This window comes from Galleria mellonella, unplaced genomic scaffold (genome assembly GCF_026898425.1).
Source record: "Galleria mellonella isolate WM207_F2 unplaced genomic scaffold, CSIRO_AGI_GalMel_v1 utg36, whole genome shotgun sequence".
Taxonomy (NCBI): Eukaryota; Metazoa; Arthropoda; class Insecta; order Lepidoptera; family Pyralidae; genus Galleria; species Galleria mellonella.
In genome coordinates this window covers 5,482,489-5,507,337 of record NW_026442086.1, presented here as the reverse complement: position 1 = coordinate 5,507,337, position 24,849 = coordinate 5,482,489, and the positions used below count along the sequence as shown (strand labels likewise).

The following is a 24,849-nucleotide window of genomic DNA, read 5'->3' as shown; positions in this document are numbered from 1 at the left end:
TCGACTAAGGGAGGGTAAGGGATGGGCAGTAGCGTCCCTCTTAAAATATTTCCAAAGCCTAACTGCGGTTGCCAACATGCCTAGCAAGCGCGTTAGGCTTTTAAATAATCCGCATCTAATTATTATAAGGAAAGTATTTGAGGTCACGTTATATTCAATGGTGGTTCGTCTCACACTACGTTGGCCATACAGGGCAGCGAAGGTTGAGTTTTAAATTTGAGCATGTACTAAGGGATTTTAAGATAAGAGTCCCTTTGGTTGCGTGTAAAAATTTTTCACCTCACTATCAATCAAGTAGATTATTTATTATAATAAAACTAACTATACAAAGCCATAAAGCCATTAAAAAAACTCTATGACATTTTGTGAATCAATAATTACGTACAGTAATGTGACGCAAGTCCCATAATTTGTGTAACCTGACAATCAATATTAGTATTACTCCTAATCATAGATTAAATACAGTACTGTATATAGCACTGTTCCTTTTTTCCTCAATCCTTTCCTCCATATCGTAGGTGGCAGAAACCACCAAGAAATGCATTCTCAAAGAGGGTTGACGTCAGGCAAGCGGCCGGTCGTAAAACTATAAGCCAAATATTTTTGTAATATGGATAAAACCATATTACGCCGACCCCAAATAATAATTGGGATAAGGATAGGAAATATAGCATTCTCTTTCTACGATCTGTACTCCTCACATGAAATAAAATAGGCATTGGAATATTTAAAAGTATTTTTCATTTGATATTTTTGGGCCCTCAAAAAAAGCCTATATACTCGTATATTGTAAGGCTGCGAGTAGTTGAAAGCACTGCCCGTATTATGGGGTGGACTCGATATACCCGCCCCTATCCACTTCTGAAATAAGTATATGAAATATATATATTATAGATAGATGGGACAGGTGCATACCTTACGTGTAAGTTAAGTATAAAATTCCCCTTTTCCATTGCTCAAGAAAAGTTCTGTACAAATACGTAGAAACATGAAGCAGAACTATTTCTGAATGCCAGTTATGGCTGGCCGGTACAAATATGCGAAACATGGTTTCTATTTCTATCCGTCTCGCTTCTGATTTTTTAGGTTTTGCGGACTATTATTAACCAAACTAGTAGAAAACGAAATCCATTCAACAGATGTTAAACACGGTTCATAAAGCAACCGCTCACGGGCGCGTATTATATCGACGCTGGAAAGGCAAAACGTATTAAATACCAATTTATTCGATAAAGAATATTGAATTTTGTTTTTTTTTTTTTGTCTGTACTGAATTAATTTATTTAATCAGAGAATTAATTTTGATTAATATATTTATTATGTTACTTATTATTATCATCATCATATCAATCGTTAATTGCCCACTGTTGAACATAAGCCTAAGTTTGCCACGCTTTGCAGGCGGGTTAGCAACTGCAGTTTTTTTTAATGGGTGAAAATGGTATGATAATATAATACCCAGCTTACGCTATCGATACACACGGGGTTCCAGTGATGGGTGATAGGTGAGGATAAAAATGCAGGTCAGTTGATTCATCATGAAGAATTCAACGATAAATTAGTCACGATAGTTTCCAGGGGGAACCACGTGGAGGTCGACCCGATGGGGTATATTGATAGCAATGGAGACTAATCTCCCCATCACTAACAATCACTTCCCCCCGGCAACTGCAGTTAGGCTTGATGACGTGTTAAAAGGGTTGCTGCCCATAAAATTTTTCGATTCTCATTAATTTCATTCATAATTTCAATTTCAGGGTTTCAGGGAAAATTTCAACAAAACATTATTATTTTTTCCTGAAGATCTGTTGAAATAGTTTATATTAGCTTTCATTTTGTTTTTTCGTTTATTTTTTGGCTCTCCTGTAAAATTTACTAAATGGCGCTTAATACATTTTGTCTTTCCAGTGTCGATATATGGAGCGGGCGCGCACACGAGCCGCGCCCCGCCCCGCCGGATATTGCGCCGGTATTGTTTTCTATCGGTATTAATCAGAGAACTGTCTCTGTTTTGTTTGTTTGTGCTCCCGAAAACGAGCTCGTCACGCTACGTGCTCGTTCCGAAGGCGAAACTGTGCGGACGGTTAAAATGTGTTGGTAGTATATGGATTCATTTTTTTATTTAATTTGGAACAGCATAAGAGTCCTTCTTGGTTGAAAGTGGTGGCCTTCAGCTATAAACACGAATAAACAATTTAATCCTCTGTAGTTAATATTCGTGTTTCTACCGTGAAGCAGTTGTGTTTGCATGGCTGTGTTTCGGTTTGAAGGGTGGGATATTATGGCGTGAATTTACAGGGTACAGAGGAATAACATCTGAGTCCTCAGGAATGGCAACGCATGGAGGGTATCATGGGCGAAACAGTAAACTCTGTTATGTCCATGGTACTGCACATGTCTATAGGCGACGGTTACCACTTTCCATCAGGTGGGCCGTCAGCTTGTTTGCCATTCTAAGTTGTATAAAAATAAAATCACTGTCATAATCATTAATACAGGAGATTGTCTAGTACATTATAAATTTCACTGCATATCCCTTCAAATTCAAACATAGCTTCACGATCAAATAAAGTTGGTTGGCGGGAGAAACACGTGTAGAATGGAAGTACAATGCACATGACTTTTAAAGTTTCCTTTCAATAATTCTTTGAGATTTGAACAGTTATTTCCCACTTTTGTATAAAGAACTTACCCGTAATATTATATGGAATTTTCCAGAGTTTTTTTGTTGATTATTTGTAATTCATTAATTCTTCATATACTTGTAACTTATTTGTGGGCATCATTAGTTGCTCCATCTAGTGAGTAGTTTGCTTTATAGTCCGTTTGCTTGTGAGGGGTCAAAATTAAAGAATTCTTCATCCCCAGTATTCAGCAGTTCTTTGAACTTTACGGCTAACTTCATGCTCAATCCTTTCGGTTCATATTGGCCACTATTTTCTTTTGGCCGATAGTTTTCAGTTTTTATCACACAGGGAAATTCTGAACGTTCCTCCTTACTGGCTGAGCCACTTGAAGCTTTTTCATACGGCTTGTTTCGATCCCATACTTTTTTAATGGTAACACGCGTTGGTATACTAGCTTTCATCACTAAGAGCTACTAATACTTAACAGCGTATCTCAAAACTAGTATCAATTGAAATTTAGGTTTATTCATATTTAATATTTAACGGAATTTCTGATAAAGAGCTAGTGTATGTATATAGTATATAGTATACACTTGTAAGTTGTTTTTCTTAATTTCATGCGTATTATTTCTTAAATCTTAGAAGGGAAAATTGAGATAAGTGGTTACTTGAGCGGTATTGTAATTTAGTGTAGCATAGAAATTATTGTCACGAAATAATATAATAAGATTATGGGGGAGAAGGGATTGTTAGTAATGAGGATTAGTAGCCACATTGATAGCAATATACCCTGTCAGGTCGACCTCCTCGTGGTTCCCCCTGGAAATCATTGTGATTGATTTATTGTTATGGTATGAAAATTATTAAATGATATATTATATCTATTATTAATATTATATATTATTAATATTATATGAATTATTAATGATGTATAATATATCCCATGATATCGTCCCGGAAATTTAAAATCGTCTTTATACAAGTGTATATTTTGTTTTCACCCTTTATCCGATGGGCAATTTTATAATTTATCGCGGCACGGTCGGTTTGCGTTTATATCGAACCTACCTACGTTATTTTACAATTCATCTTCAAAAGCGTTTCCTTAACACGGTGTATGATTATATTTTGCTTCAAATAACAGACAGGACATTAGGCAAAGGAAAGTAATGACGCGAGTAGGTTCAAGAAGTTTATTGACAAAATTACAAGTTTACGACATATTACGCAGTTAACTGTGAAATGTATCGGGGGGCACTGTGGGGCTTCCCACGTTTGAATGGTTTTGCATAGTGATGTGTCAAGTCAACCTTTTAGTATTCGACTATTTTGGTATACGTTAAAAAAATTATCGAATCCTGATTCGAGTCTGAGGACGCGGACAAGTATTCAAATACTTGATCTGGTTTCGATTTGACTGGAGTACTTTATCAATTTGAGCACTGTTACAAATAATTTCCGAAGTTCACTTTTATGAAAGAAATGAATGTTCAATAATCTAAAAATTTTTTTTAGTAATTACAGAAAATATTATTAAAAATGTTGAAACAGAAATGGAAAATTTGAATTACACGAGTAATATTCGATTACATTAGGTACTCAAAATCGTATTCGAATATTATGTACCTGAGTTTAATATATTGAGTAATCGAATACCCTAGTACTCAGCTGGTATTGAAGTCAGTAATCGAGTCAGCTTGATTCGTCGCATTACTAATTGAGTGGTTTTGCACAGGTGGTCCAATTGATGTAACAACCTCAAATTGTTCATTACTTGTTTAGAATCAATGGAGCGTGCCATTTGGAAGACGTTTCGCTTGAATTTGTTAATACGTCGTGCAGTACCGTTGTCGAAACTTTGTGTTTTTAATAATGACGGTTATCTAAAAAAATATCAAAATGTGGATGGTTTTTTCAAACGGATAAAAGTCGAATAACAAACCTTTTTGCGCTATTTTTTTTTAATACAACTTAGAATGGCAAACAAGCTGATGGCCCACCTGATGGAAAGTGGTAACCGTTGCCTATAAACATGAGCAGTACCATGGACATAACAGAGTATACTGTTTCGCCCATGATACCCCCCATGCGTTGCCATTCCTGAGGACTCAGATGTTATTCCTCTGTACCCTGTAAATTCACGCCATATCCCACCCTTCAAACCAAAACACAGCTATGCAAACACGACTGCTTCACGGTTGAAACACGAATGGGACAGAGGTACCCATGCAATCGACTTTTCTACAAAGTCTCCCTCTGGTGGATGTGGACTGAGAGTGAAGTTTTTTTAATGGGTGATAATGAAATGGTAACCTCACCTGCGCTGTTCGTATACGCTGGCGGGGCACCAGTAAGGAAGTCGGTCCATAGTGGCGAATTAATAAAAAATTAACCAAGATAGTTTCCAGGGAGAATGGCGTGGAAATCGACCTAAAAAGGCATATTGCTAGCAATATGACTGTTAGATTCCTATTACTAACAATCTATTTCTTCCGAGAATGAAGTTTAGATCAATTGGCTTATAGTGACAAATTCACTAGGAGTTAATATTTTCCAGGAAGTGCCATGGTATAATGTTAGCAATTGAGGGGGAAGGAAGCGTTGGTAATAATGCTAACTACTAGTCCTGTTGCTAACAGAATACCCTGTCAGGTCGACCTCTACGTGATTCCCCTGGAAACCATCATGCTGAATTCCACGTGTATTTATCATAATGGGCCAACTGACCTGCTTTTTCATTCTCACCTAATATCCCTCACTGGTACTCCGCCAGTGTATACCGTTAGCGCAGGCGGGATTACCATTCCCTTATCAGGCATTAAAAAAATGCTAGCAATGAGCTTACATCTTGTTAAGTCGATTTGCAATAGTTTTTTATTAAAAAAAAACCAGATTTAAATTATTACAAAATTCTTCACACACGTGAATAAAGTTTGTCGATAAAATATAATTATTATAATAAACTTATAATTTTAGAAGATATTGCGTAACATACCTACAAAAACATACAGTAGAATCAGTAACCTTCTCTCTTAAAGAAACAAGCGTAGTATATTATTATGGTGTGCGTATAGAAAAACCGATCATAAATAACAAGAACCTAATGGCAAGGTCACTCTGATATACGATATGAGTATCTAATATCGCATTCCATCTAATCAATCTCCCAAAGGCCAAAGTAATGTTATTTATTTGTGAGCTATTAATTAGATATATCAACGATTTCTATCCCTAATGACGATTTTCTCTAGTTTACGATAAATTATCTAAAGACGGATCGTTACCATCGGCATGTATTTTATCAACGCTTTACTCGAGTACATATTGGTCTTAATATACTAATTAGGAATGCCTAATAATCGTTTAGTATCGATTATTAATGAATCGGTTAATTGGAATATCGAATTAGATTATTTGATAACAATCGATTCTATAATCGACAATATGCAAGTAGTTACTGCATTTTTTGTTTTCACTTGTACCTAAAGGAGTAATTGCTTTAGCGATAAGAGCGCCTTTTGTATTTTATTAGTGAAATATGTATTTTTTTTGTAATATTCCTTAATTAGTGTAGTCCCGGCATAGAATAAGTCATCTCTTCCTTACCGGTGGGCGTCGTAAGAGGCGACTAAGGGAAGACGAGGGATTGGTAGGAACGTCCCTTTTAAAACATATCCAAAGCCTAACTGCGATTGCCAATCCGCCTACCTAGCGTGGCAACCACTTGCAAAACCCTCCCTAGGGGAAGACTTATGTCCAGCAGTGGACAGTTAAAGACTGGTATAATGATGATATGATGACTTAATTAGTGTAATTTTATATATTACTTCAGTTACAAAATATTACACCTGATTATTTGTAAAAATATTTAATTATAATGAAAATTATATTAACTTTTCGTAATCGTTTATAACTGACAAAGTATCTTATACTTTCGATTGATTAATGTCTTATGACTGTACAATTTGATCCATACTATACTTTATGTGTATTTATTACCTTTAGCATGAGTTATTATGATTTTTTTTATTCTGTCTGACTATCGGCATAACCGGTAACATCAATAGTATTCCACAATTAATTGTTAGAACATAACTTTTTAATCAATAGTATTAATATAAATATTTATACAACTGAACTCTTCACGTTTTCTTATATTACTTTAATGTTTAGATTATTCTAGACGAATACTGACAATTAACGGCTGAAATGGTATGATATACCACTTCACTGCTGATCACAGACTTCCCTCTATTTTGAGGGTAGGTTTCCTAGTAGTTACGATACTCACGCGAAAGGAAAGGGAGGCCTATGCCGGACTCACATGGCAATTTTAGATGAATACTATCGATTAATCGATAATCGATTATTAGGCAACACTAATAACCAGTACTTGTTAATAGATTAGGGCGTATTTGGACCGTATCCAAATTCAGGCTGAATCTCGTGTTTAAAGTTGCAGATTACTTCAAAGCGGGCGGTTAGTTTTAACTTTGATGTAAAGCTCAAAGTTAACAGTCGTGCCCAACAAGTTTAATAAATTATTATGATTGATCGTGTGACGAGTGTGTTTCTAAATTTAAAGAAATACCTATTACAATATATTAGTTTTATACAGAAATAATACAGATTGAAATTAAAATCTTTACGGTGTGTCAATCTAACCTCCTTATTCTTTCTTTATTTACATGAACATAATGACAATTAAAATTTATAATAAAATACCAAAAAGTATACGAGAACTTCCATTTAAAAAAATTTCAGATTCATTAAAACATTGGCTTGTTGAGGAGTCCTTTTACAGTGTGCAAGAGTTTTTGATACAAAAAGGTAAACAACCTACTTGAATTACTTAACGTGTTACAATGCAGCTGTTATCAATAGTCCATGATTTGACAGTGACATTTCTTCCTTTTTTATTGTTGACAAGTATCTGACATTTTTGATGTATTTTTTTTATACAACATTTCGAATTTTAATGACTTATTTAACATTTATTCTTTTTAAGTTTTAATATTTGCATGCCTAATTATGGCGAAATATGGGGACTTATACTTATTGTAACATCTATACACTTACCATGTTTCTTGTAAATAAATAAATAAAAAAAAATGTTAGGACCAATTAATTTTAAATTTAAAGTACAAAAGCGAGCTTATCTCCAACAAGAGATTTCTTTCAACAAACCTTTTCAAGGGAATTAAATTGATTTTTTTTTAAATAAAAATTATTTTATAATAACGTCAATCCTCTCATAAACTAATTATAGCTATTCCATTGTTTATCTTTTTCTTTTGAATAAATTATCAATTTAAAAGATTGTGACAAAACTGTGTAATAGTTAAAGTACATTTATAGAAGGTTTTAGTTCACCCACAAACCGACCCACACATGCTGTTAAACATAATTAAATTTTGAGTCTCTCATAATTTTTTTTTAATGTAACTTAGAATGACAGATAAGCTGTCTACCCGCCTGATGAAAAGTGATAACCGTGGCCAATAGGCATATAGTTCATGTATGTATATGTATATATATAATTATATATATTATAAATATTAGTATTATATATTCAAATTCATATTATAAGTAATATTATCCTATTAGTATGATAAATACGAAAGTTTGTAACGTTGGATGGTTCGATGGATGAGTGTTTGTTACTCTTTCACACAAAAAATACTAAACGGATTTGAATTAAATTTGGTACATGGGTAGGTTACATGCTAACTTAGTTATTAGGATACTTACACTTGTTCAGACGGGCCAAGCCGCGGAATACAGCTATATATATTTAAATCATAATATACATTAGTGTACAATGTACACTATGTTTTAATCTAGGATAATGATCTTTACGTGTGTTGAATATTTTCATTAAAATCCATTCATCCGTTCAAGCGTGACTGAGTTACAAACACCCAAACTTTCACATTTATAAAATTATAATATTACCTACTTACTTATATAGAAGTGTAAGAATTAGGGGGGAGAAGGCTTGTAAATGATGGATTTTAATGGGTGCCACATTGCTAGCAATATATCATACCAGGTCGACTTCCCCGCGGTTTCCCCTGGAAACCATCGTGATTGGTTTGTTATTAAATTCACGATGGGCCAACTGACCTGCTTCATTCTCACCTATCATTACTCATTGGTATCTAGCCAGTGTATACGGATAACGAACTTAAATGGCTCGAGTCTGGAAATTTTGGGTTAAGCCAAAACTATTCCATGGTCTAGATTTAATTCTTCACACCAGATAAAAAAAAAAGAATTTATCAAATCGTTTTAGAACTAAAAATTTGGTTTTATTTTTTTGAAAAAAAAATCTAAATTGAGAACCCCCTTCTTTTTGAAGATCTTGGTGATGTAGCCGTTTAACATACAACCGGACCTTCCGATGATTCCGGGTTCGATCCCCGCACACTATAGCATTTGTATTCATGAGTATGTCTATTTGTATTGGAGTAGGCGTTTTGTATTTATAATAAGAATGTATTTAAAAAAAAAACTATTTACGTATTTCTATCAGTTGATGGGATTGTATATGGCCAGCTATGTTTATTATTATTATTTTAGACAGGTTTTCCATGACATAGGGTATTTTTATGTTTAAACATACGAGGTCTGTCCGGAAAGTTCGTATAAAAGTGTTCTGGAATGCGAGAAAGAGGAGTGGGGAGGCCAGGTAAGCGCAGGACCCCTTCCTTATGTCCCTAACAATGCTTCAGTTCTGGTCTGACCGCCGTGCGGTGCGACTGGCTTGTCACGCCATCTGTGAAGTTACCTCTTAACGAAACCCCGTCGGCATGGAGCCCGCTTCCGTTGAAGAGCAGCGCGTCGTAATCAAGTTTCTCTCGAAACTCGGCAAGAATGGCCGTGAAAGCAAAGATGGAAGACATCCGGGGAACCACGAACAAAAAAATCAAGAAAATCCCGCTCAAATGTCAAGACAATGTTGATTGTTTTTTTCGATGTTCGGGGGATTGTCCATCAAGAATTCGTTCCAGGCCAGACAGTTGATGGAAAATTCTACGTCGATTTCGTGTGGCACGAGTTCGTCCAGAATTGGCGCGAGAGGGGCGTTGGATTCTTCACCACGACAATGCCCCTGCCCACACCTCTCTTGTTGTCCGTGAGTTTTTGAGTAAAAATTCCATTACGGTGACCGAACACCCCCCCTAATCGCCGGATTTGGCCCCGTGTGACTTCTTCTTGTTCCCAAAAACCAAATTGGTACTTCGGGGGCGGCATTTGGGGGACATAAATGATTTGAGAAACCTACAACCAGAGACTTTCAAGGAGCCTTTCACAGTGGAAACGGCGTTGGCACAAGTACATTATGTCACAGGGGGAGTACTTTGAAGGGGATAAAATTGATTTACCTGAATAATTGTAAAATAAAATTTTTAAAAAACTTTTATACGTACTTTCCGGACAAACCTCGTATATACATGTTTTTAACCGATTTCATAAATTCGAGAATTTTGTATGTACGTTACGCGATACTTTTGCCCATTTTATATCGATTTTGAGATTCTTTTTTTGTAATAAGGAGGATTTATTACCTGGATGATTTATTCTTTGCCACATAGTCATTTTGTTACGATTAAAGTATGCTTTTTTTGTGAATATTTTTTTTAAATTACTCTAATATGCCAGCGTTTTGATATCTCTTTCTTTATTGTTTCAGCCTGTGGGTATATACCGCGGGAAATATGAGTGGGCCAACGAGAATAGTCCTGTAGGAGGAGATTGCTCGCTGTGGGTCCGCGCAGCGACGCTGCAGTTAGACGATGGCCAATGGCAATGTCAAGTTACGGCCAGCAATTATGATGTGCAGGTATATACACTAAAATGCAATCAAATATCTGAATTTCTAAATTATTATACGCTCAATAGATACTTACTTACTGTCTGACTTGACCCACTGAAATTGCGCAGAGATGTTGCATCTCTGTGCATCTTCTACCGAATTTATCATGGGGAGTATTCTGAGGAATTGTTCGGACTGATACCTGCTGCTGATTTTCACCACCGTACAACGTACCGCACCGTACAGCGGCGGTAGTCACTTACCATCAGGTGAGCCGCATGCTCGTTTGCCCCCTGTGTTGTAAAAAAAAAATACCAATATTCCAAAGTTAGCGATAAAAAATAAAATTAAAATATATAATAATAAATGGCAAAAATCTGATTAAAAATGTTTGCGATCGTATTTCTTATTCTGTTCCTAAATATCATTAAACTTTTGTGGTCATAATTAAAACATGAAATATACTCAAGAGTTCATAAATAGTTGTTTAAATATGTCACTTTTTATATTTTTAGGACGCCCTCTCCAGTCCTCCCGCGGCATTGGCAGTCCGTGTGCCTCCGCAATCACCCAGAATACTCTTCAATGGGTCGCATGTGATGCCAGGACAAAATATCACAGTGCCGGCTGGCTCAAGAGCCACGGTCGTCTGTGAGGCCAGATATGGGAACCCGCCTGCGTATATCGAGTGGTATTTAGGTAAGAGAAATGGCTACATTTTGTGCACACACCATCGCGTTAAGTCTTTATAGCAGTGATTCTCAACCTTCTTTTGTTGCGGCATATATTTAACGATTTCAAAATTTGGCGGCACACAAAGAAAAAGATAAAAATTATTTACTTACTACAACACACTGCATAAATAGTTTATGACAAAAATTTTAAATATTGCAAAATTTGGCGGCACACTTTTAAAATTTGGCGGCACACAAAAGTGCCGCGGCACAGTGGTTGAGAATCACTGCTCTATAGTGTCTAAAACAATTGTAAACAATGCGAAAGTTTAAAATTAAGTAATGCATACGACAAGTTATGATAATATAAGAAATGAGAGATTTATGTAACAATAGAAACATTTGAAAATCGTTTTACTCCATTCAGACCGTAAGGGTCTGGAGGCGAATATGAAAATAGCTGTCTCTAACTCAGTAACTATCGAAGCGCCTAGCACAACTATAATAGTAAATATTGAACATATTTGCTATTATAGTTACATTAGGCGCTACAAAGTTTTTGTCTAATGAAATATTGAATTCTCTAAGGATTTACTTAATGTTAGTAGGTTTATTTCTTTTACTTATTACTTACTCACGTAAGATTGATTACTATAATGGATTTGATATAATAGTTTTGGTGGTATAATTATGGGTGCGTAATGTAGCGTAATGAATATGGAGTAGATAATGGTAAATTTGGAATAGCGCGATAAGAAAATAGCGAATTTAAGATAAACAAATTTTATTTCGATGTTTAAATGGGAAGTAAAGAAAAAAAAAGATTATTGTTTCGTTTCAATCTGTGTTCTTCGGATATTTTTTTTATACAACTTAGAATGGCAAACAAGCTGACGGCCCACCTGATGGAAAGTGGTAACCGTCGCCTATAGACATGAGCAGTACCATGGACATAACAGAGTGTACTGTTTCGCCCATGATACCCCCCATCTGTTGCCATTTCTAAGGACTCAGGTGTTATTCCTCTGTACCCTGTAAATTCACGCCATATCCCATTCGTATATTAGGACATTTCATTAATTAAAAATAATCAGCATCATCATAATATCAGCTGTTAATTGTTCATTTGAGAATTGCATATAGGTATACATATATTTTCAACTGCAGAATGCGCCGTGTTAGTATAGAACGTTCTACAATTTATTTTTGTTTGCATTTTTATTCATGTTTCACGATTTAATGTTTCTTTGGTGAAAATATTAAATTTCGCTAGTAAAACACTCCCTTTAAATGATGTTGTCGATTTATGTTTGACCTTAGACGTAAAAATCAATATATAATTAATACATTTAATAAAAAATTTCAGAAAAGGAAAGATTAACAGCGTGGAGCCAAACGAACGCATCGGAGGTGGAACGGCCGAGGGTGTGGGCGGCGCGGTCGGTCCTAGAACTGGGCGCCACCAGGTCGGCGCACGGCCGCCAGCTGGCGTGCCGAGCGCACCACCCCTCGTACCCGGCGCCTTACTACCGGGACTCTTTCACTATGCTCGACGTGACGTGTAAGTTTTACTACCTATATCATATTAGAATATTTAAATAGAGCATCGAGCCTCAAAAACAGGTCAACGTTTTGTCAACTAATTGTCAAATAAAGTGTTCTATACAATTACGCATAAAATGTATCTTGGTGTATTATTTAATAAATAAAATGAGTATTTACGCATTAAAAAGATGTAGAAATTGTAAGACAAAATAATAAATATAAAAGTTATAAAGGAATTACTCATAACTATTTATTATAATAAGTATGAAAAAGTTGAGCCGTTTTTCTCGAAGCATTTCTATGGAAACATTATATTAGATTTTTTTAATATAGGGTATTTGAAAATCCCAATGCTAATGGTTTAATCCCATTCCTAATGGTTCGGGTTTTTCCCTTGTATTTCGCATATAAAGAATTATGGTTTAACGCAGACATACAAAGTTTGAGAGCATATTTTAGAGGTTTTTTTTTTATCAGAGGTTCTGTGTGTGATAATTAAATATATAAAAGATCTATTATACTTACATAATATTATATCACGGGAAATATATATAAATATAGTTTGAGTTTATTTACCCGCGACTTTGTATGCGTGATTGGGATAAGAAGTAGCCTATGTGTTTCTCCATTTTTTTTATACAACTTAGAATGGCAAACAAGCTGACGGTCCACCTGATGGAAAGTGGTAACCATCGCCTATAGACATGAGCAGTACCATGGACATAACAGAGTATACTGTTTCGCCCATGATACCCCCCATGCGTTGCCATTCCTGAGGACTCAGGTGTTATTCCTCTGTACCCAGTAAATTCAAGCCATATCCCACCCTTCAAACCGAAACACAGCCATGCAAACACAACTGCTTCACGGTAGAAACACGAATGGGACAGAGGTACCCAAACAATCGACTTTTGTACAAAGTCTCCCTCCCATTATATATAGTAACATGTGTGCCAAATTTCATAGTGATTAGTTCAGGTACTGAACAAACAAATTTACTTTCACATTAATTTGTAATATTAGTATGAATTATAGATCTGTTGAAAGTATCAATTTTGTTCCTTAAACTAAATTTTATTCATATTCCTTCTTATTGTTCTGTAATATCACATGCGTATTTCTTAGTATGCAGAAAACTGCCGAATATAGACTTCTTTTATAAGAGGGGTTCTGCTAATAGTTGCCACGCTTGATAAGCGGGTTGACAACCACAGTTAAGTTTTGGTGATGTTTTAATAGGGACGCTGTTGCCCATCCTTGGACCATTAAGTTCACCTAGTCGCCTCTTACAGTACCCACGAAAGAGGAAAAGGATGGCCCATCGAATCATATGGCACTTACGAGTACTCTATAATAATCTACATTCAGTCTCTCACAAAATTGATCTTACATATCTAATTGTACCTTAAGTTGTCACGTTATACTATCTTTTGTGAAGAGAAAATAAACCATTCATTCATTCATTCATTCATTCAATAATAACGTTATATAATTCGACTTATCAAATTTCAGTCGCTCCAGTAGTGTCTATAAATGGCGCTGATCCCAGCGTATTAGCGAGCCTGGAAGAAGGCTCCAGCGCACTCACTTTGGAGTGCAGAGCCGATGGGAACCCTAAGCCATATGTGTGGTGGACCAGGAACGGACAGGTCATAGCTACTAATGGACCTAAACTCATCTTGGCACCTGTATCGAGGAACCATACAGGTAAATATTCATTTGGGACGTCGTGGGAAGATTAAAAAATTTTAGTAAGCATTTGTTAACAATATAGAAACTGTGTTAATTTGAATTTCCGATTAAATTTTCGATAAAATAATTTTCGAAGCTCGCTCCTTTTTTGGATTCTAATATGTTAATATAGGGGGGAAAGGGATTGTTAGTAATAGAGACTGAGAATTCTATTGCTAGCAATATACCCAACCAGGTCGACCTCCTCGCGGTTCTCCCTGGAAACTATCATGGTTAATTCCTGATAAATTCATCATGATGGGCTAACTGGCTTGTTTTCATTCTCATCACCCTTCACTGGTGCTCCGCCAGCGTATCCCGTTAGCGCAGGCGGGGTTACCATACCATTTTCACCCATTTAAAAAAAAAATTTAATATACTCGACGAAATGTAGACACAAATACAACAACAGTCGACAAATATCAGTTGACTTACGAGAAAAACTAGCTTTTTGCCCGCTACTTTGTATGCGTGGATTTTAGAAGTAGAAAAACCAATGATATATACCATTTTTAAGTGGCATAATAAGATATAACGTTCACCAGTTTTTACACAATAGATTTGCGTGATTGTAGAACAAACAAACATTCAGACGGACAAACGAAATGTAAAAAAAAAATATTAAATAAATATATTAATTAAATAAATAACTATTTTGGCACCTGTTGCTCTTATTAAAATCCCCATATTAAATTTTCTTAAATTTCTACCATGTTTCATAAGATTTACTTCTAGAAGTTACTTCATACCTCCAATAAAAAGTTTTGTCTTCCTCAACAGTATTCCATGGAAATGTTGCACGATTGAAGTAACTTTGTTGAACAAAATTTTAAATTATTTAATTAATGACTCTTTGTTACAGGAATTTACGGTTGTCAAGCAAGAAACTCATTGGGAACTTCGGATTCAGTGAAAATAGAGATTGATATTAAATGTAAGTGTTCTTTGTTACTAAATTACTGTACAAGAGGTAGGCAGTAAGAAGATAACGTTATTTAAAGAACTAGGTAATTCGAAAATCCAGCATTGTTTGTAGTATTTATATTAAATGCAAATTCTGAAGGACTAAATAGACTGTCGGGTTACTTATCATTTTAAAAATTTCAAAAATCGAAATAAAAAAAAACTTCTTTAAATACTCTTTATTTAGCAACCGTTGGAGTCGGAGAAGTAGTCATAAACAGTTTGATTGAAAAAATAATTATAAGAAATAATTTTATACGAATGGACTAATGGTTGCCTTTTTGTAGATATGTAGATACAAATGTTTCTATAACTGGCCTAATTTATTCAATAACTTGGTATTATTCGATTTTAGATCCACCGCGAGTGACATGGGTCGGTCCAGATACCGTGGTGGAAGCAAATTTGTTCTCACAAGTCACGTTGGAGTGCAAAGCCGATGGAAACCCAGCGCCCTCTTACCAGTGGTACCACAAGTAAGATTCACTAATACCATAATTATTTCACCATAAATCGTCTACTTTCTTTATCTAGTAGGTCTCTATGATTGTGATAACGAACCTGTAAAGTTATATTTCGCAAGGTGATTATGGAGTTTTATTAGGTAAAGAAAACTATCAATTAATTTTTTTGCAATGTATCAGTCTTGTAAATAAAAAGTAGAATGTAGTCTAGTAATATTAAAATCATGCATCTGTACACTGAATTGCTTTACGACTCCAAAGAGTAAATAGGTCATCATCATCACCATATCGGCCCTTAACCGTCTACTGGTGAACATAAGCCTCCCCCTTGGGGAGGTTTTTTAGTAATTACCACGCTTAGTAGACGGATTGGTAACTGCAGTTAGTGTTTGGAGATGTTTTAAGAGGGACGCTGCTGTCCATCTCTCGCCTTCCCTTAGTCACTAGGGGGAAAAAGAATTGTTAGTAACGGGGTCTGATTGACCCATTGCTAGCAATAAACCCTATCAGGTCGACCTCCACGCGGTTTCCCCTGGAAACTGTCGTGGTTAATTCTGGTGGAATTCGTCACAATGGGCTAACCAACCTGCTTTCATTCTCACCTGTCATCCTTCACCGGTGCTCCGCCAGCGTATTTCGATAGCTCAGGCGGAGTTACCACTCCATTATCACCCATTAAAAAAATCCCTTAGTCACCTCTTACAACATCTACGGGAAAAGAATTCTATGCCGGGACCACACAGCCCAAATGTGTAGATCTACATTCCAGAGCTTTGTATTATTATGAATATCTAATATCTGTTAAAGAACCATCCATACATAATTGACCCTAATTAACCTTAATGCTAATATAACCACTTATGGAGCTAAATTGGTTTAAAAATGGTACCTCAATATACTGTCGCAATGTAAATCGTGTGGTACATTATATACAACTGATTCAAAAATTTTGTGTCACAAAATACGGCGGTTAGCAAGTGATGCTATTGTTTATGATACTTAGAATGACAATCACCCTGACGCCCCACCTTATGGGAAATAGTAGCTGTTACCTATAGACATGAACAGTATCGTGATCATCATAGAGTACACTGTGATTATAATGATATTCCTGGTATGCTCATTGTAATACGAGAAATGTTACTAGCGGAAACCTTTGGAGTTACTACATCCGAGTAATGCCTCTGGTGTTTCAAATTGCTACTTGCGAATAGTAATTTACAATACCAGAGGCATAAAGTGGTTTTATAATCTACTATGCTTGATTGTCACTTTCCTTGTGTAAAACTAAGCTAAGAAAGTTTTTTTTTGATAGGTGAAAATGGAATGGTAACGGTAACTCCGCCTGCGCTAATGGGATACGCTGACGAAGCACCAGTGAAGGGTGATAGATGAGAATGAAAACAGGCCATCATGATGAATTCATCAGGAATCAACCATGATAGTTTCCAGGGGGAACCGCGAGGAGGTCGACCTGGTTGGATATATTGTTAGCAATGGGATTCTCAGTCTCCATTACTGACAATCCCTTTTCCCCCCGCTAAGAAAGTATTTCAGTTATACCAGAATATTGAGTGTTTTAACCTTTTTATGTTTCTACTGTAAATCTGCGTTACTTACACGGTTTTACTTAGGTTTAAAAGATAGGATATAACAGTGAAATTGGGATTAATGATAGACTGAAGACTTAATGATATGCGGATGCATAACATTAAGTCTTCAGATATCGTAACGCATTTAGGCTACGGTAATTACTTACCATCAGGTGGGCCGTATGCTTGTTTGCCACCTCAGTGGTATAAAAAAAATGAAGGGTACAATAGGTTTCACAGATCATTCTTTGATTTCCATGATCAATCGCTATCCTATTGGACTGTCCGCTTGTCTGTCATTTAAGTATCATAAGAAATACATTTGTTTATACAACTTAGAATGACTAACAAGCTGACGGCCCACATGATGGAAAGTAGTAACCGTCGCTTATAGACATGAGCAGTACCATGGACATAACAGAGTATACTGTTTCATCTATGATATCCCCCATGCGTAGCCATTCCTGAGGACTCAGGTGTTATTTCTCTGTACCCTGTAAATTCACGCCATATCCCACCCTTCAAACTGAAACACAGCCATGCAAACACAACTGCTTTACAGTTGAAACACGAATGGGACAGAGGTACCCAAGCAAACGACTTTTGTACAAAGTCTCCCTCTGGTGACATGTATTACAAGTAGCAGTATTGCTTACAGTCCATCAGGATCTCCTGCACAACTAGCAGCGCCCGCAGATGGCTATCCATTGTCAACGACACCACAGCTCCAGCTGCAAAACGTGTCGTACTCACAGCACGGACGGTACACCTGTGTTGCTGCCAATCAAATCGGCACGGAAGAGAGGTAAGACCGGATAGTGACGAAAGAATTGGATAATCTACACTTATAATAAATCTGTAGAGAGGTCAATTCTGTACATGAAATATATTTCCAAAATAACTATCAGGGGGTGATTAGTGATCGATACTGATGCCAAAAATGCAATCAGTAAAATTTTTGTCTGTCTGTCTGTATGTTCGTTATAGATACAAAAACTATTCGACAGATTTTAACGTAACTTGGTACAATTATTCTTCATACTCCTGGGCAGGTTATAGTATACTTTTCATCACGCTGCAATCAATAGGAGCAGAGCAATGAAGGAAAATGTTGGGAAAACGGGAGAAGTTACTCCATTTTTAAGCTTCCGACGCGTGTGCAGCCTTAATGGCCACTTTTTAAAATGTAAAAATGTCCAACCGTGCGACGTCGGGACGGGCCGCTAGTAATAATAATATAATTTTATTCAAGTGAGATACAATTGCATAAAGTACAAATTATAATTTTTACAATTTATATTGAACGAGAAAAAGTCTGCATTACCATCAGTCCCCAAACTAGGTCAGACCTGTATTTTGGGGACTATGCGTGCGGTTACCTAATATTTATTGTACTTGTAAGTTACATATAAAATAATCTATTTATAATGTTGTGAGCAAGAGTGGACTTATCTCTGACAGAGATCTCTTCTAGTCAACCCAGTACAGTAAGAAAGCATTTCGTTAGCGGGCAGCTAAAGTGCTACAACTATTAATACATAAACAAATATACAGTTAAATAAAATATTAAAATATATAATAAAATATTACATAAATACATACACTATAAATACATATAATACCTACCTACTTATATAATAAATGTTAAAATAAATGAATATACTGCTTACATTAGAAATTTCGTTTTATGATTTTAAGATTTAACAAATTGGAAAAATACAAAAAAAAAAAACTATTACTTAAGGGAAAGAAAATACGATTTCAATTTTAGTACACTTGTAGTACATGATTACATATTTCTGGTAAGATTTTTTATGATGATCGATTGATTGTAATTTTATAGGCAAACTTGCTTTTACCCGTGACTTTGTCCGCATGATCGGTTTATATAAACTGATCTAGATGAATAGTAGCTTATTTTCTTCTCCATCACAAAAATATACATCATAAATGTATATTAAATTTCATGGAAATTGGTTTAGCCGTTAAGATTTTTAGAGGCAACAATAAACAGACTAGCTGATATTTATTAGAGAAATTATCTATGTGGTACCTTTTAAGACTTGACAAATACGCTTAAATTAATATTTCAGGACGCATCAGTCCGAGCCAATAACGTTAAACGTGCTGGGACCACCGGTGGGCGCGGAAGTGGGCTCGGGCACGGCCCACGCGTGGACTGGTGGCGAGGCACGACTACACGTTGCCATTTGTGCCGATCCGCCCCCACGGAAGGCTGTATGGCTGTGGGGTAGTTTACGGCTTGATGTGCCTTCGCAAATAGGTAAGGAACCTGTTTACAAATTAAAATAATATAAAAACGTTAAAATTGAGAAAATACATATATATCTGTTACGCCTATCTCTCATTAGGGTAGACAGAAACAATAAATATTATTACTTGAACATTTTTAATAAAAATCTTCTTCGATTGAATAACTCAAAGAACTGACAACCGATGTGGAAGAAAGATATTTGATTGACGACCCCGTCATGGCAAACAATGTAGAACGACTCTTTACTACATGAAGTAACGACGAATATATTACAGGGAGTCAGTGGACAGATGGCTCAGGACCCTTCCTTATGGCAGTCTATGGGGGAAGCCTATGTCCAGCAGCGGATAGATAACGGCTGATATGATGCATATATCATAATACGTTAAACATATTTTGTCTTATATTCATATGTACGCGTATAAAGCACACCACTGTTATCGCTTTCAATTAAGATGAGTCACGTTAGTACGTTGCTATTTTGAGTTTGTGGAGTACAGGCCACACATATTATTTATAGCTATATATTATTATTTACCAAATTCGAAATTGACACGCATACCTATTGTTTCCTTTTGGCTTGCCTTAGTTTTCTAAGTTCCTTTGTCCATTATACATATAGTTCCAATTTCTCTCCCTGGTTTCCTTTGTCGCCCACAAGTTGAATAATGAATTTTTTTTTAAAGAATAAGTCTTTTTTTTTAATGGAAAATGAATGTAATAATGGATTAGTAACCCCGCCTGCGCTATCAGTATACACTAGTACCAATGAGAGATGACAGATGGAGATGAAAGCAGGTCAGTTAGCCCATCGTACCGAATCTAACAAAAAATAATCACAATGGTTTTCTAGGCGGAACCGCGTGGAAGGCGATTGGATAGACTATATTGTTAGTATGGCAATTAGATCCCATTACTAACAATCCCTTTTCCCCCAAGAACAAGGTTTGTGGAGACAGCACTTAAAAATATCAATAAACCGGCAGGTCGGTTTCGTGCGTTGGAGCCGAGTGCGACGGGCGCGGGCGGCTGTTACCGGTACGCGCTGGTGGTGAGCAGCGCGGCGGCAGCCGACGCGCGCCTCTACGTGCTGCACGTGGAGAACGAGCGCGGCTTCTCCTCGCACGCCGTCTCGCTCGTAGTCCATGGTACGTTCATACTTAGAACACCTAGAGTTAGCGTGACAAGCGCGGACAGGTGCTACCTACGTGCTACCCGTGGAGAACGAGCGCGGCTTCTCCTCGCACGCCATCTCGCTCGTAGTCCATGGTACGTTCATACTTAGAACACTTAGAGCTAGCGTGACAAGCTCGGGCAGGTTCTATCTACATGTTGTACGTAGAGAACGAGCGCGACTTCTCCTCGCACGCAGTCTCGCTCGTAGTCCATGGTACGTTCATACTTAGAATACTTAGAGCTAGCGGGACAGGCGCGAACAGGTTCTACCTACGTGCTACACGTGGAGAACGAGCGCGGCTTCTCCTCGCACGCCATCTCGCTCGTAGTCCATGGTACGTTCATACTTAGAACACTTAGAGCTAGCGTGACACGCTCGGGCAGGTTCTATCTACATGTTGTACGTAGAGAACGAGCGCGGCTTCTCCTCGCACGCCGTCTCGCTCGTAGTCCATGGTACGTTCATACTTAGAACACCTAGAGTTAGCGTGACAAGCGCGGACAGGTGCTACCTACGTGCTACCCGTGGAGAACGAGCGCGGCTTCTCCTCGCACGCCATCTCGCTCGTAGTCCATGGTACGTTCATACTTAGAACACTTAGAGCTAGCGTGACAAGCTCGGGCAGGTTCTATCTACATGTTGTACGTAGAGAACGAGCGCGACTTCTCCTCGCACGCAGTCTCGCTCGTAGTCCATGGTACGTTCATACTTAGAATACTTAGAGCTAGCGGGACAGGCGCGAACAGGTTCTACCTACGTGCTACACGTGGAGAACGAGCGCGGCTTCTCCTCGCACGCCATCTCGCTCGTAGTCCATGGTACGTTCATACTTAGAACACTTAGAGCTAGCGTGACACGCTCGGGCAGGTTCTATCTACATGTTGTACGTAGAGAACGAGCGCGGCTTCTCCTCGCACGCCGTCTCGCTCGTAGTCCATGGTACGTTCATACTTAGAACACTTAGAGCTAGCGTGACAAGTGCGGAAAGGATCTACCTACGTGTTACCCATGGAGAACGAGCGCGGCTTCTCGCACGCCATCTCGCTCGTAGTCCATGGTACGTTCATACTTAGAACACTTAGAGCTAGCGTGACAGGCTTGGACAGGTTCTATCTACGTGTTGTACGTAGAGAACGAGCGCGGCTTCTTCTTGCACACCGTCTCGTTTAACATATATGGTATGTTCATACTAAGAGCACCTAGAGCTGGTGTGATGGATGCGATCGGAAGCTATGTACGTGATGCATGTAAGGAACGGGCGCGGCTTCTCCTCATCGTGCGCATTACGTTCTAGAGCGAGTACACACTGGATCTGTGGACGATTTAGAGTGTGTGGGACTGGACTAATTCTTATGTAGAATCGGCTAAAAGACATTAATCGTAACGGCGTGCATGGTACGTTCATATTTGGATACATAAAGTTATTAGTTACTGCAAATTTTACAATTTTATTAAAATACATCAAACTATAATATATATAGCGTCTCCAAAATTAAATGGTATAGAATTTACTGTGTGTGATTCTTAAATCTTCCATTAGAACGACAATATTATTTATTCTTTTTATTGGCAAATGTAATTTTGTGTCTTACAGAGAGATTTAATAGCACTCTCGGATACGACATAATAACTAATTATTAATTTTATACGTTCATATCTTGCAGTGTATTTTTGTTTCGAAAGCAAAAAGTAAACAAGAATCTATTTAAGAGTTTTATGAGTTTGACTAATAAAACGTGCAGCAATACTTTCTATTTTTAAAAACAGCGACTGTTGGAACAGAGACGGCGCACGTGGCGCCTCTGATCGCGGCGGCGCTGGTCATCGCGGCGCTGTTGGTGCTCGTGCTATGTCTAGTTCTGAGATGTCGTCGCCGGAGAGGTATTTCTTTTTTCTTTCTTTTCTTTTCTTCAATGGTAAGCGGTCTTGATTTTTACCACCATTTCGGCCAGCGTCAAGTATTTTAATTTTAGTTATATATACATACATATATATATATATATATATATATATATATATATATATATATGTATGTATGTATATATATATATATATAGGGTACAGAGGAATAACACCTAAGTCCTCAGGAATGGCAACGCATGGGGGGTATCATGGGCGAAACAGTATACTCTGAATGGCTGCTCATGTATTAGTAACTTGGGCCGTCAATGCTTGTTACAGAAGAAAAAAAAAAAAAAAAAAAAAAAAAAAAACTTTAAATGCTCTTACAGAAGATAATTAAATATCTTTTGACATAAAAATAGAGTGTCTGTCATTTATAAAAATGAAAATAGTGTTAGTGAAAATAGTTTTTACAAATAAATATTCATTCATTCAAATAGTTGATTTTGTAGAATTATCTACGTCACAGTTACGATGAAACGAACGAATATACAGTATTGGGTCTAGAGCTCTTTCTTGAGATACATCTTAGATTTAGAATTACAGTTATAATGTATAGTATAAAGTAGAATTGTATTAAAATATTACTATATTTTAAATTACAATCATTGTGTTTCAATTATATTATAATATATACTATAATATATTGTAAATTTTATGATCTGATACAGCCTAGAAGTTTGTATTCGCACAAATTCTTATGTATAAATGTAATTACACTTGTTGAAAAAAAGCTGAGTTTGTTTTTAGTTCTTTTTGGCTAAAATTTTGTTCCGAATGGAATATAAAATAAGATAAAATAATGAAAAACGTGACTACTCAAAAATACTTAAATCTAAGTTTATTGGAATAAAAATATTTCCTTCTTTCTTTAATTCTTACTGTGTATAAATTTATTTACAAGTGATTTCAATAATTAATTATTATTTTTTACAGAAAGCGTGGAATACAAGACTGATGATTTAGATAGGTGAGTACAATTATATATAAATATTATTTTTCTATATTATATTATAAAATAATATATGTTTGTCATTATAAAGACCAGTAGAAATTAAATCAATGTAGCCAAGTATACAAATGTCAGTGACCTTGATCGCCATTTTACCATCTATACGTCAACATGGAGCCGCCAGCAAGTCGCCGTCAATGAAATTTGTTACTTATAATAATACATGGTAAAAGTTAGAGCTAATTGTAAAAGTTTGTTCAATACGACTCAATCTAAGGATTTAACAAACAATAATAATAGTGTAATAGTGAAAAGATGAACGAGATGAAACTGTCACTGAAACATTCTATTAATAAAACTAATAATAAATCGAAACATTTAATTAATTAGATGATACATTTTTTATGTATTCTACTAATATCAGATTGTTTGTGGTCGGGATAGTTATATATATATTCTTCATTGCACTAAAGCATACAGTAACAACAATAAGTTAATAACAATGTTAGCAAAGGTGAACTTATCTCTAAAAGAGATTTCTTCCAGTTAACCTAACACAGTGGTATTTATTATTTATTCATTTGTTTACAGTTTTTTTTTTATACAACTTAGAATGGCAAACAAGCTGATGTAAAGTGGTAACTGTCGCCTATAGATATGAGCAGTACCATGGACATAACAGAGTATACTGTTTCGCCCATGATACCCCCCCATGCGTTGCCATTCCTGAGGACTCAGATGTTATTCTTCTGTACCCTGTAAATTCACGCCATATCCCACCCTTCAAACCGATTAAGTTCTATTGAAACAGATTGTAATAAGGTGAAATGTCACCAGTGAGAAGACTGTCCTGCCCGCGGACGCGGTGTACAGCCCGCGTACGAGTGGTATGACGGCGGCGGCGCGGCCCGCGGCGGTGGCCGCGCCCCCGCCGGCGGCGCCGCGGCCGGCCGCCGCGTCGGCGGCGCGCTACTCGCCCGCCGCGCTGCAGGTGCGGCGCGCCGCCGTGGTGCTGCAGCCCCCCACCACCGTGTGATGCACAGGTCTGCACTCACTACTAACACACCCACTAACTGGCCTGTACCCAACGGTGATCACACTATTGGCGTACATTCTTTTCTAGAAGGA

At 36.9% G+C, this 24,849-nt stretch overlaps 1 protein-coding gene and 2 long non-coding RNA genes across 4 annotated transcripts in view; 1 reads left to right on the top strand and 2 right to left on the bottom strand.

Annotated features, from left to right (window-relative positions):
• LOC128201209 (uncharacterized) overlaps positions 1–3,376 on the bottom strand; it is a 28,950-nt gene extending 25,574 nt beyond the window's left edge. The window contains exon 1 of the long non-coding RNA XR_008253114.1: positions 2,693–3,376. This is a non-coding gene — a long non-coding RNA (uncharacterized LOC128201209). The remainder of the gene's footprint in view (positions 1–2,692) is intronic.
• Positions 1–24,849, top strand: part of LOC113515205 (irregular chiasm C-roughest protein) — a 101,439-nt gene that overhangs the window by 73,018 nt on the left and 3,572 nt on the right. The window contains exons 3-14 of one of the 2 annotated variants that reach the window (XM_052897459.1): positions 10,324–10,473; positions 10,962–11,145; positions 12,487–12,681; positions 14,178–14,372; positions 15,259–15,330; positions 15,715–15,835; positions 18,074–18,220; positions 19,509–19,699; positions 20,677–20,838; positions 22,635–22,748; positions 23,706–23,739; positions 24,559–24,764. In XM_052897459.1, coding sequence (XP_052753419.1) covers positions 10,324–10,473; positions 10,962–11,145; positions 12,487–12,681; positions 14,178–14,372; positions 15,259–15,330; positions 15,715–15,835; positions 18,074–18,220; positions 19,509–19,699; positions 20,677–20,838; positions 22,635–22,748; positions 23,706–23,739; positions 24,559–24,757 — 1,764 coding nt within the window. In that variant the 3' untranslated portion in view covers positions 24,758–24,764. The remainder of the gene's footprint in view (positions 1–10,323; positions 10,474–10,961; positions 11,146–12,486; positions 12,682–14,177; positions 14,373–15,258; positions 15,331–15,714; positions 15,836–18,073; positions 18,221–19,508; positions 19,700–20,676; positions 20,839–22,634; positions 22,749–23,705; positions 23,740–24,558; positions 24,765–24,849) is intronic. The other variant, XM_052897460.1, reaches the window with a different exon arrangement.
• LOC128201210 (uncharacterized) lies at positions 15,524–18,199 on the bottom strand. Its single transcript, XR_008253115.1, has 2 exons — positions 18,072–18,199; positions 15,524–15,920 (listed from the first exon to the last, which is right to left on the bottom strand). It is a non-coding gene; the product is annotated as an uncharacterized LOC128201210 (long non-coding RNA).